Source organism: Rattus norvegicus, chromosome 1, assembly GCF_021556685.1.
Source record: "Rattus norvegicus strain SHRSP/BbbUtx chromosome 1, alternate assembly SHRSP_T2T, whole genome shotgun sequence".
NCBI classification, from domain to species: domain Eukaryota; kingdom Metazoa; phylum Chordata; class Mammalia; order Rodentia; family Muridae; genus Rattus; species Rattus norvegicus.
In genome coordinates, this window is record NC_141534.1 from 183,287,943 (window position 1) to 183,301,456 (window position 13,514).

A 13,514-nucleotide genomic window follows, 5' to 3' on the forward strand; every position below is an offset into this window, starting at 1 on the left:
AGTGTCATCGCTGAGGTCCAGGTGAGGATACACACAGAGGCAGCTGACCCAGGCCATGAATTCACTCACGGCTGGACAGGAGCTGGCTCCTGGGGGTGGGGTGGAGTATGAGTGGTGAGGGCAAAGCTCCTTCCTTTACCTACTGCCTGTCCTTGTCAACTGTTCACTTCATGGGGTCTTACCAAGCATCCTGATGGGTTGGGATTCTGGACTTGTCTCTGTCTCTTCCCTAAGGCACACAGTGACTGATAAAATGCCAGGCCTTACTGTGTGAGGACTGAGCCCAGTCCCTCGGGGTCTGTTGTCTTCTGTAACCCGGGACTATAACCCAGTCTCTATGCTAAAGCCCTGAAAGAGTGAGACCTAATTCTCTTTTCCCTGGACACTGGCATCGTGACCTGTGCTGGGGACATTAGGCTACTCTGGGAAGAGAGAACGGGCAAGGGCTATTAGTGCCCTAGTAGACATGTCCAACCCAAGGCCCACAGACTCTATGTGGCCCAGGACAGCTGGGGCTGCAGCCCAGCACGAAACCCTAAATGGACTTAAAGTATTAGACGTGTTTTTTTCTTGGCAGCTCTTTTCTTGTACCTCAACTGTACAGCTCTGCAGCATGAACTCTCTAAATGGCGACATCATCTAGCAACAGCAAAGGAGGGAACTCCCCCAAGGTACTTAGCACAATAGCACCTTTGATGTCGGCTCTATAGAGGCCTGAGTTCCTTCTCTTCCAACTGCTACCATCATGGCAGCTTCCCCGACCCCAGCCCCCAGCGGCCGCAGTGCCCATGAGGAAGCAGCAGCAGGCAGCATGGCAGTCAGCTCAGCGGCAGTGGGAAGGCAGGAGGGCATGCTCGGACTACGGGTGCACAGCAGCAGGCCAGCATGGCAGGGCTCTCACAGCAGCAGGCCAGCAGGGGCTCTTACTTGAAGGCGTTAGACAAAGGTGTAGTGCAGTCCGTTGCTTAGGGGGGGGTAAGGTGGTACCGTCCTGGAGGACAGGGGGGCTTTAGGCGGGAGGAGGGCCAGCGGCTGCACTGGACAGAGCACACAGGAATCAAGCGGTGTGTTAGAGTGATCTTCTGTCCACCCACACCATCTTATGCCCTGCCTGGCAAGATTGTGTGGCCTGGCCCTGGGGGCAGATCCGTGAGGCCTAGCTTGCCTGTAATTTCTGATTCGGGGGAGAGAGCAAGAGTGAAGAAAGGCGTGGAACAGGAGGTAGGGCAAAAAGTCAGGGCTGGGGTCATCAGCTGTAAGGGAGGAAGCAGAAGGTATTGGTCACAGTGAGAGCAAGCTGGGGGCATAGCTCAGTGACCAGTGGGCCAGCCCAGCATACCAGAGGCCCTGAGTTCAACCCCAGAACCACGTAAGATGTGGTGGAGGCACAGAGTGGGAGCAAGCACAGCAGTGAGGAGGTGCTTGGAGGACAGGGGCAGCCTCCCACGGAGGGGCTCAAAGGCCGCTGAGATGGGATTGCCTAAGTCCCAGCCAACACAAGACCACTTTCAGCCCCTCTACATGTCCAGACAGAGAAAGGGCAACAGAGGCGTCAGAGATCTGCTTTAGTCTGGTTTTGTTTTGAGACAGGGCCTCATAGTCAGCACTGGGCCTAAACTTGCTACATAATCAAGAATGACTCTGAAATCCTCATCAACCTGTCTACACCTCCCTGGCTGGGAATAAGCCACCATACAAGGCTGTATTTCTAGGAGCTCCGTAGCATGGGGGCATGGGAACAGAGAAGCAGGCTGCTCCTGAGAGTCTGGTGTCTGTCTGATCATTTACCACTCACAGGCCTCCAAAAGGATGCCCAAGCCGCTCCCGACTCCAGACACCCCAGGGCTGGCAGCCACAGGGCTGGCCAGTTGGATTATGATTTTGAGTCCTCTGACTGTCCGTCTCAGTATAGTTGGTCAGGGGCACCATAGACAGACACAATGGCCTCTGTATAAGGGGCAAAGTATAGCTGGTGAACTATAAGGCTACCACATGCATGTAGCAATCCTCCTGCCTCAGCTTCCTGACCATTGAGCTTACAGACATATGCTTAAAGCAGCCTTCATATACAACACAGCAGCCATGTGCTGTTTCTACACCATGGTGATATTCTTTTGGCTAGGCTGCCAAAAGCCTCAATTCTCGATTCTCCTACTTTCTGCCACAGGGTCACTGACAAGGTGAGTGAGTGCTTTGGCTTGAGGACCAAGAAAGGGTATCTAGGCTAGGTCAGGGGAGCTCTTTGCTTTGCCCCACCAAGAAAGGCCTGCTCGAGTGTCACATCTGCCCGTTCTTCCTAAGGAAAGAGATGTCCCTGTCTCCTTGTCTCAGAGCTGGCAGGTATCATCTGCCCGTTCTTCCTAAGGAAAGAGATGTCCCTGTCTCTTTGTCTCAGAGCTGGCAGGTATGGAGCTGAGTGGCAGCTCTTCTGTCACTTGGGTCAGGCAGGGCAGAGAACACACCCTTACCTGCCAATACCTGCTCACTTCCTGACTCTAGGACAGGTCGCTAAGAGCAGCAGGCAGGGACTGGGCCCTGGAGGCTGGCGCCCACGGCCTTACCTGCTACCTGCTTGCTACGCTGAGAGGCCTCAGAGGCCAGGGCATAGGAAATGTTGATTATCCGCTCCTGCTCCTGCATCTGCGTGTCCAGGTCGGCCAGGCTGTTGCGGTCCTGGCCTGGTGGCTGCAGGTTGCACATGCTGTTGGGGACCAGAGAGAAGGCTGTGAGTCTCGACACCCTGGCCATCAGCCTCACGTGTCTCCCTGGCTGCAGGGAGTGAATCTTCAACACTTGGGGGGCATCAGATGTGCACTGCCCGTTTTCTTCCAAGACAAGAATGCCTACTTCTCCCTAAACCCACAAGGAACACAACTCAGTTCCTCCTGTAGACCTCAAGTGAAGGGCTCCAGCTAGGGACTCCTGATAAATCCAGATATGAAATGGCTAATATAACTCTGAAAGGAAAGCTCAGAGGTCAGAAAAACCTCTTGTCCAAGCTCAGTGTTTAGGAAGTATGTAAAGTCTGGGCCCATCTATGGATCTGTAAGGGAGTGCGGGCACAAATGTTAAGAGGACCATCATTGGAAGTGACCTCCACTAAGTCCACCTCACTACTGTCTGGCCAGATGGCTCACACTTGCCAGTCACTGGGGGCAGATATGGGGACATGGACCTGGGATAGGAGCCCTTCACAAGTTCTTCAGTGCCTTTTAGGTGACCGAGGCAAACTTTGTCTGAGTACCTGCCGACCCACTTCAATCAGAGGAATTCATTTGAAACAAAGCCTAGAAAATAAGGACCAGTCGGCCTGGCCTGGGTCTCCTCATCTGACCTATCACCTGCGACGGAGTCTGTGAGACTTCTAGTAAGGCTGACCTTGACCGCGCAAGGATATTTCGTATTTTCTCGGCCTTTTGGTACCGTGCCTGCAGCTCCTCCACGCTGGGTGGTTCCTCAGGGTCTACTTCCACATACCGCTCTGGGATGGAGACCTTCTCTGGTTTAGACAGCTGGGGAGAGGATCAGGTGGTAGGGTGGAGGGTGAGTTCAGATGCTCTGGTCTGAGACATGTTTTCCCCACCCTTTCTACCCCCGGGATCAGACAGGTAGCCTGAGAGGATGATGGCAGCAGGGGTGATGGAGGCCTCAGGCAAAGGGAGGCAGGCTTCATTGAGTAGCTCCTGTAATTGTGGGAAGCAAAGGCTGTTTAACCCCTTGGGAAGTGGGTAGAGGCTTTGGGGTAAGTGTGCCTCACTGACTGGGGCAAAGCTACTGGGAATGCATCATTTTCATAAGGAAGAATTCCAGGGGCTGCTGGACAGGACCTTATAAGGGGGAAAGAAGTTTAACCTGGATGCTGGGCTACATGACCTCCTCTGGTGAGGAAAACGTAGGAATATTTGTCTATATGCACTGGGACATGCAGGCCCAGGGCGATATGGGGGTTGGGGGGGGGGAGTGGGGGAGGTAATTCTTCTCCTGCCAATATCAGGACAAGATTTCTAGGGTTTGGACATGCCTCAACCCCACTCTTGTCCAGGCCTGTTCCCCACGGCTCACTCAGCCCCACACACATAGGTGAAGAAAGTTGCTAAGATCATCAAATGAATCGGTTGTGGAACTAAGGATTTGAACCTGGGTCTCACACCAAAGCACATGCTCTTCCGGTCACACTAGACAGCTTCCTGGAGGCCAAGGGAAAGGAAACGAGCAAGGCAGGCAACACTCTGAGACAATCACAGGAAGCACTTGATCCTTAGTGTGACACTCAAAGCCCCAGTGAGCTGACCCTCCAGCCATACGGGCTCTCAGGAGCTCTAGTGTCCTTCCCACCTAAGGAGCTCTCTTCTGCTCTGTCTAATTCAGGGACCTGGCACCAAGTAGCTCTTCAGTGAAGCCTCTGTAATGGACGACTGACGATCGATGGGTGGAGGGAGGGAGGAAGCCAAAGTCTGTGTCCTACTTCGGGGTTGTGAGATATTTAATGTGTATTTAATCCCAGCAATGGAAAGGCAGAGACAAGAGGAACTCTAGTCTGCATAGTAAGTTCCAGGCCAGCCAGGGCTACCTAGAAAGGTTCTGTCTCAAAACAGAAAACGACAACAAAGCCCAACCAACCAATCAACCAAATAAACAAACAAAAAAGGTCGAACCACAGCCAGGTAGCTTAGAGACCACCCAAAACTGATGGGTGAGCTGACATCACCGTAGTAAAACCTTTCCCATCTCAAATGTACTTCTGAGTCTGGGGTGCATACGGGTCGGACCTGACTGACTGAAAAGCTTACACCAATAATAACAGCAGGCAACCAGTTAATAACCAAGGTGCTTTTCACACTTCTGGGCAGAGCATAGATTTTTACCTTCACCTCAGTGGATGAAGACAAGTGGTTGGTTTTCTCTTCAGTTCTCCACTCCGCCCCCAGCCTGACTCTGTAGGTTTATCTAAGTTACCTTTCCTAAAAGCTCTCTCATTCTTTCCTCCAGGAAAGTGTTGGGGGAACAGGGGGCGGAGAAGGCACTCATCTCTAACCTTAGGGAGCCTCACCCAAGGACATAGGTGTTTCTCCCAGGTGACAAGACCCCACCCCTATACTATCCCACCCCTATACTACCCAGAGATCCTGCATTCACAGCGCCCCTCTCCTGTAGGAATGTTTAACTTACACATTGAGAGACGGCTCAGCAGTAAAGGTGCTCGCTGCCAAGCACATGGTAGGAAAGAACCAACTCTACCAGTTATCTTATTTAAAATTTTTTAAAAAAGATAATTTAGTTTTCTTTCTTTCTTTCTTTGCCAGCACTGGTCGGAAATCCCTGTTTTTAACCTGTTGTCTAAAGCTCTGAAAACCTCCAACCACATTTTTAGGACTGTTTAAGATTGTGACTTTTCAAAATGTCATCTTAATTTGCCTCAAAGTAGTTTTCTTCCCCCTTGACTGGGTTGATTTTAGTCTCAGTAGCAGAATTAAACCCAAGTGGCCCTTCACTTTATGGAGAGGTGGCAAGAAAAATCTGTCATCTGACCGGGGCAGAGCTAGAGAAGGAGGTAGATTTCACTATAGCGGGAGGATTTAGTTAGAGAGAAGGAAAGATACTTCCCCGGGCTGCCTGCCGGCCAGTTAGGACAGCAGAGGGCATCCCAGCACTGCAGCTCGAGGAGGTGTGAATAAGAAAGCCCAGGCTGTTGGCTTCCACTGTTTAGGCTGTCAGAGAGACAGGCCTGGGGCAGAAAGTCGGGTTTACTGACTGCAAGAACCCAGAAATTCAAGTACCAACAAACCTACAGTGTTCTCTTTGTTCTCAGAGCACACTTCCCCATGAACCCCTAACCATTCAACAACAACAACAACAACAACAACAGCAGCAACAACAGCCCCCAGCTTGTAAATCAATCTGCCCTGTCTCTTGAAAACAGAAGGGGAGGTATGTAGGTCTATGTACTTGGCATGTGTGAGACCCAGATTTTAACACACAACAACAACAGTGGCAAAGCCCCCATATCCCCCAGCCCTGAGTAGGGCACTTGAGGTGAGTCAGACAGACCCACGGAAGACTTAAGAGTCTCACCCAAACTCAGCCTATACCTGGGAAAAATTCAGCAGGTCAAGTCCCTATACAAATGTTTTGAGGCACTGAAAATTCATATAGCAACGTCTTCAACCAGCAGACATTTATAACATGCCTACTACAGACACAAAAGGACAGAAGCAGCTGCAGACACTGTCCACAGACCAAAGGTACTCACTCCCTTTCTCATGCCTTGTTTTCCTAGGTCTGACCTGTCATGAGGCAAGTGCGCCACCAGAGGGCAGCAGAAGAGTTCAGACCAAAATTGGCTCCAGTCCTGGCTGGAAATGTCTCCTGTGATTTTTCAGACTTGCCCTGTATTTTCCCACCACTATGAGAGCTACAGTCTGCCTAAGAGGTCATTTTTGAGGGCCACCAGTAATGATCAAGGGAACATTTTCTAATCTTCTTGGGAACATGCTGAGTCACTTAATTCTCCCCACATCACCATTAAGAAACAGGGGCACAATTTGCTCCCAATTACAGAAATAGGAACACTGACGCCTTCATGGTTTCAAGTCTTTGTTCATGTATCTACCTTCTTGGGCAACAGTGAAGCGGAACCCTGCCTGGTGACTTCTAGAAAGCACGAAGGAAGCCCCTATCCTTACCTCTCTGTTGATGTCCAAGTCATAGTCCTGTGGCTCCAGGTCCAGCTCCATGACAGGTGTGGCTTGCACTTTGAGCCAGCCCTCCTCTTTGTCTTTTCTGTCCCCTTGTGCAGCCCGCTCCAGCAGCTGCAGGTCAAACTCTTGTTCTCGCTTCCACTGGCAACAGAGGAGAGGGTTAACCTCACTTCTCAACTCATTAAAGAGCCACACGGGGCCCTGAGGCCTGGGGTCCTGGGAAGGTGGACTTTTGAGACGTTAGACAAGTGTCATGGCTGTGTGTGACTGAAAACAAGGCCTTTGCCTTCCTCCTTGTAGCCTCTTCCACACTGATAGCTGTGCTGTGATCTAGGACCTTTGTGTACTCAAATGTGCATCTTTAGGGTACTAGAGGAAGACCCATGCCTTTTAGCTCACAGTGGTCCACAGGGATCCAAAATGTTCCTGGGTACAAAAGGGTGACTTGACCCTCCTAAATACTCCTCCCCCAAGGCCTTCTGGTTTAGAGCCATACATTCTGGGCGGGTGGGCAACCAACAGTGGGGAAAAAACCAAGCCCTTCACAGCCTTCAAGCTCTTGGGGATGACTCTCTGGTGGGAGTTCCGGGCAGGCCAGATACAGAGTTTGGGAACCTGCATTCCAGCAGGGATAGAGTTTCAACCAGTTCGAAGAAGTTGGTTGGCCACAAGTGTAGCAAACTGCTGTGGAAAACGGTAACCATTTAAGATAAGACATTTTCCTTAAGCTAGAAAACAAACTAACACTGAAACTAAAAGTGAGATCACACTTAATTGCTCCAAGGCTCTTTCACAGTGGCAGCTTTGTATCAACGTCTCTTCCTAGGAGGGAAAGATTTACCCAAGCACAGCTATGCAGCTCCAAGATGGCTTCCAGTTCACTTCAGACCTCTGACCTTAAAAGAACAAAGGACTCTCTTGTGAGGCTGAGACCATGCTTATGCCTCAGGTCGCCTCCTCCTTCTCACCTCATTCACCTCACAATACCCTAGCAGCCAAAGGTGCTTCACACCCCACCCTGACCCCAAGGCCAATGCCCCATCAGCACGTTCCACACATTCATGCACAAGCTCAGGTTCTCCATATCAAACCAATGGAATGGTGTTTGGTTTTCCAATTACAGTTTGGAAGACTTAGACAATTGAAGTTCAGGGATAAATTTAATGGTTCACAAAGAAAACACTCATTTCCTTACACGCTCACAATGCTCAAAAAGAGACAAGTCCTCATTTAAACCCAGCCTGATTGCTTTCACAAACAGCAAAAGTTCACTGCGCTCAGCGAAGTACCCTGCGGAAGAACCACGCCAATCCATAGTGGGAAGCAACATGTTTATTGGCGTTGATGAAACTTATACAAGCCTTTTCCCCCCAAAGAAAAAGTACAAGGCATTGGAGTTATGGTTCTGAAATGCTCTCTGTGTTTCAGACAGCAGGGTATAGAAAGTCAGGGTTGTCCCATATGATGTTTACTTATAATACTTAAAAGTCAATGGGTTTATAGCTGTTAAAGACATTATTCTAGTCATTGATGACTAACGGGTGCAGAGAGGCCCTCTGCATACAATTTTGCTATCTATTTGAGTTACTAAGTCAGAATTACAAAAGCTTTTCCAGAAGGAATCATGAGGGATAGGAGGGATTACCACCAAATGGCCTCAGACTACGCCCTCTCTAAAGTTGATGTTTATTGTCCACTGTAAGGCATGGAATCGGTAAATCCCCAATGCCCAGACCTGTGCTAATGATTGTGGTCCTCACAGAGCAGCTTTTGGGATGAGTGAATTACCAGTCAGTTGGCCTACACAAAGCTGGACAGTGGAGAGGTAAGCCACACCTAGGGATGCCTACTAGGCTAGGGAGCTGTGAGCTGCTAGTACAAGCCTGGTCAGAGAGCACTGGCCGGTTAGAGAGGGGCCAGTACCAATTCAGAGCATCTGTAAAGACAATCAGGCAGGATTAGAGGCGATGAGCGCGGACACTAGAAGCGTAGGAGCTTGTGCAATGAATTAGGGAAGGAGCAATCAGGCTAGAGGGCTGGGGAACTGGGGGCTCCAAGCCCGAAAGCCAAATGGAATGTCCCCACAATGGGTCTAAGGCACCCGTGGGCAGGTGCAGCGCCAGCCATCGGGGGCAGCACCAATTTCTCCAGCCCTCCTGAGTACCTGAGGCCTCAGCACAGGGGCTGCGGGAGACTACCAGCACCTCAGGGTCGGGGAACACAAACCCTTAGCTGAATAAGTGGCCTCCCCTGGCTGCAGTATCTGCTTGGGACATTGGGAGGCCGTGCGGTTGACTTGCATATCATACAATTCCTCACCATCTTCCTCTACTCCTCGAATCCTACATTCTCAAGTCCTTAATTCAGCCGAGAGCTTCCTCTCACTTATTACGGAGAAAGGATGAGGCCTCTGTTGCTAGATTCTCCCTACTACTCTTTCCCAGTCATCCTCTGGCCAGCTCGCACACGCAGCTGGGGTTGTGGGCAAACAGCCCCTCAGGATGTTCACTCAACCATCTAAGTCACCACCCTGGGAGGTGATGTGCATATGCTTGGGGGACTTAGGGATGTTCTGGCCTCTGTCCCAGCCCCGCCTAACATACTGAGCCGAGATCTCCAGGCAGTGGCTGGCTGAGGTATCGGGCTGAGAGCAGACCCGTCCTCTCTCCTTGGCTCAGTGTCCTCTTGCGCTCCCGGACCAGAGCCTTCTGGTGTCTCTTCATCCGCTCCAGCTGCTCCTCTGCACTCATCTTGCCCCGCTGGTGGTCCCCTGAGTACAGTCGCTCCAAGGCACTCTTGGGTCTCTGAGGAGGAGGCGAGACACAGAGTAGATGGGGCGAGGGGCATTGCTCCTTCCTGATTTTAGCGCAGTATCTCAGGTAGCCTACGCTGGCCTTAAATTCACCACTTAAGCCAAGGATAACCTTCAACTCCTGCCCTTCCTAGCTGTTCCTCCCAAATGCTGGGATTACAGGTGTTGACAATCAAACCTGATTTATGCAGTGCTGGGGGTCGATCAAACCCAGGGGCTTGTATGTGTTAGAAAAACACTACCGACTGAGCCACAGCCCTGCCCTCTCCCTGTTAGTCTCTCATACACTCTTTGGGCTCATCTTAGCCACAGAAAATCACTTCCTCTAATTACCCAATGCCCCTCGTCCTACTGAGTTTTCTAGGAAGAGGTAGCTGGCCCTACCCTACTGAGCTGGCAATCTGCACTCCAGGGTGAATTTAGGGTAGTCAGCAGAAAATAGAGATGGTAGTGTAATGACCTTTTTGGTGAACCCGGTGAGAGAGAGAGAGAGAGAGAGAGAGAGAGAGAGAGAGAGAGAGAGGATTTTAAGTTCCCCGTGGCTCACTGGTCACTACTATCCCAGGGCCCTTCCTTCTGTGGAGTATGAGCCCCTCCACATCCCATGGCCACTTACAGAGAAGGTTACACTGCTGTTTTCGGCATTCAGACCCCTCCGGAGTGTGACATAGGGAGCAATGGTAGATGACTGCTGGAGCCTGGACGTGGAGCCTGAGAGCCCTTATCGAGGAGGAAAGACTCAGGTGTATGTGTGCTGTGGTTAGTCATACCCCAAGCCCTCCCTAATCACCCTCACACACACACCCTCTCCTGAGGGACCAGAGAGCCCTCCAAACAACCCACTTGTCCTGGTCTTTTCTCCTGGGGCCTAGGTGAGGCGGACACACAGAAAGAACAGAGTTGGTCTGGGTGTCTTTGTCCCTACAGAGCTGATCCATGTAAGAAGTGCTGGGCTACAGCAGGCAGAAAGGGACACAAGAACCTTCATCCCTCTGCTTCATGGAGAATCCAGCTAGGGAGAAACAGGGAGCCCAGTGAAGAGACTGTGGGCTAAAGAAAGGACTCCCTGAATATCAGGCTGACACAGATGTGATATGGCCTCTGTGCTGGTGGTTCCCATGACCCCAGCCCGCAGGCTGCCATGATCTGGAGTCAGAGCTCTGGGATTGGTGCCTCCTCTGCGGTCAGCCAACTGGCAATTGCTAATTAATTTCTCTTACCTTCAGTTTCTTTTTCCTTAAATTATTTATGGGTAGGATATGGGTGGAGTTATGTGGACAGTTGTGAACCAGCATGTGGGTGCTGGGAATTGAACCTGGGTCCTCCTGGAAAAGCAGTCAGCACTCTTAACAACTAAACAGTCTTTCCAGTCCCAGCCTCTGTTTCTTGATCTTTAAAATGTGAATCATAACAGTATCTGCCCTACCAGTACTATTGAGTATGAGGCTCACATAGAACAGGTCAAGAGTATCAGCCTTTAAGGCAATCACTGGTGTTGCTCTTGGAGGCAGAAAAGGGAGGAAAACTAAACTACTCTTGAAGTCAGACCAGTCCTCCCTCCTCTCAGCAATCATGGCTAGATCCAAGCTGCAGGCCAGGATCTGAGGTCTGGGGATAGTCTGTGAGTGCTATGCAAGAGTGACATTTCTGAAGGCTTCACAGAGCCTTGCCTTACCTCTGCCTGGCAGTGTCTGGTACCTGCTCTCAGAGCCCACGAGGCCCAGGGAGGGCCGAGGCACGTCCCCACTGAAACTGGCCAGCTCTGGCTCACTCACGTAGGACCGGAGCTCCACCTGTGGACAGAGTCTGAGGCTGTCAAGTCACTATCGTCACACTGCCCCTTCCGCTCAGTGGGCATGCCTGGTCTTCACAGCTCACCTTCAAGTCCCCGTTCACACACTGGCCCTGCTCCCGGTCCCTCTTCCTCTCATCTGACTGTCGTTTCAGTCCCCGTACAGACGTGTGCCGAATGATGGTGGCTTCTCTCGGCAGAGGTGGCACGGCTGGGGGCTGGTCCTCTGGGCTGTAGAGTTCAGGAAGTGGTGGCCTGGGAGGTGCTTCATCTTCCTGTTCAGAAAGAGAATCAGATCCGGTGTCCAGAGGGATGGAATTGAAGGGGTGCTGTTACGAGGTCCTGCCACAGGGCCAGCCACTTCAGACGCACATTACCACTGCAGCCAAGGAAGCTGAGGGCTACCTCCATTACAGCTCTCCTCTTTGATAGGCCATGCTTTCTAGTTTCAAAGCTACTGGTGGCAGTGTGTCCCCAGCTCCAGTACTTGGTGTCCTGGATCTACGCTCTTGGCAGTGTCAGATGACAACCGTTTCCTCAGCACATACGTCAGGGAAGGTAGGACACTGACTACCACTTCTGAGATAGTGACAGCACCCGCCCCAAGAACAGACATCTTCCAGACCTCTACTGTTCAGTCCGAGCAGACTGCGGGTGACTCCACACAAACCTGGGTCCTCCCGTGTGGGCCAGTTCATCAGTTGGCATCCTGTTCCTTCTCTTGGAAATGGACCTGCTTACAAAGTCTCTCTAGTGACCTGACAGGAGAGCAGGAGAGGTGCTTGCTCGCTTCCTGGGAGGAAGGGGACAAGCCAGTCTCCTTGGTACTCAATGTGCTTGCTGGCTTCTTGGGGGCTTCTTCTATACCTGGAGACTGAGCCTGATTGCCAAGAAAATTCACTCACTGATGACAGCTGTACCCCTTCCTCACTAGCTCTCCCCTCCTTACTCTAGTATGACTGTCTATTTCAGGATTCCACAGAACTCAGGAAGGAGTCCAAGCTGATTGCACAAACAAACACCAGCATTTCTTGGGGGAAAAGAGCTTCACATTTTAGTGTGTTTGCACGTGTGTGGCTGTGTGCACATGTGTGTGGACATATACATGCCAGGGTGTGCAAATGCAGGCTGTCAAAGGCAACCTGTGGGAATCTATTCTCCTCTGCTACTATGTGGGTCTTGGGGTATCTAACTCAGGCTAGGCCTGGCAGTGAGCACCTTTACCTGCTGAGCCATCCCCCTGGTCTCCCATCCAGTCTTTGAAAGCAAGCATTTCATTGGTGGGCAAAAGGTAAGCCATCTGCCTGAGATAGCCATGGGCTCCCTAGAATCAGCAGTTTCCAACCTGACAAGCCGTCAGAATCACCATCGTCCAAAAAGCTTTCCACAAAGAGAAGCCCAAAATATCCACTGTCTATGATTAAAGAAAATAGCTATAGATAGGGTGGCTGGGGGACATTTTCTTAGACACCTGCTTTGTGGCTCTCGTTCCTGTGTTCTTTGAAATTACCCACGACTGGTTTGTTTGTTTGTTTGTTTGTTTGTTTGTTTGTTTGTTTTTAAAGACAGACTTCTCTATTAAGCCCTGGTTGGCCTGGAACTCAGAGATCCACCTGCCTGTGCCAGGATTAAAGGCGTATACCACCATGATGAGACTATTTCAGTTTTTAAAATGGTAGTAAATTAAAGAAACAACCAAGCCACACTGTGGGGTCCCTGCACTCTACAGGATTGGTGAAGTGCACAATGTAGAAGACTCAGGATAGCGGTGTTCTAACCTAGCATAATTCAGGCGCTTAGGGATGGATGCAAACTTGGAGAGTGGAGGAAAGAAATGGGCAAGGGAACTTTACAGATGCCAAGGCCACTGGGAGTGAGGGAGGAACCTCGAGGTTGGAGGCCTTCTTGTGATGGCCACACTTATTGGTCTCAGTGTTGGTCTGTCAAGGATGGTGACCTGATTATGATTCAATGACATATTTTAATGCCATTTTTCAGAATGGATATTTTAATAAAAACCTTGCATTACATGTAGTTCCATGTATCCGTATGGGTGTGTGCATAAACGAGTGCGTATGAGTGCCCTCGGAAGCCAGAGGCTTCAGATCTCCTGGAGCTGGAGTTATAGGTGATTGTGAGCCTCCTGCTGTTGGTGCTGGCAACCAAACCTCCATTCTCTCAAAAAGCATCAAGTGTTCTCAACCACTGAGTT

General features: G+C 50.8%; 1 protein-coding gene across 44 annotated transcripts in view; it reads right to left on the reverse strand.

Moving 5' to 3' along the window:
- Plekha7 (pleckstrin homology domain containing A7) overlaps nt 1-13,514 on the reverse strand; it is a 181,754-nt gene that overhangs the window by 2,387 nt on the left and 165,853 nt on the right. For 11 of the 44 annotated variants that reach the window (XM_087582475.1, XM_087582460.1, XM_087582694.1 and 8 more), the window contains 8 exons: nt 11,389-11,577; nt 11,186-11,303; nt 10,127-10,230; nt 9,302-9,502; nt 6,684-6,839; nt 3,379-3,512; nt 2,562-2,701; nt 928-1,037 (listed from right to left, as the gene is read on the reverse strand). In XM_087582475.1, the coding sequence (XP_087438601.1) occupies nt 937-1,037; nt 2,562-2,701; nt 3,379-3,512; nt 6,684-6,839; nt 9,302-9,502; nt 10,127-10,230; nt 11,186-11,303; nt 11,389-11,577 (1,143 nt within the window). In that variant the 3' untranslated portion in view covers nt 928-936. 44 annotated transcript variants of the gene reach the window in all.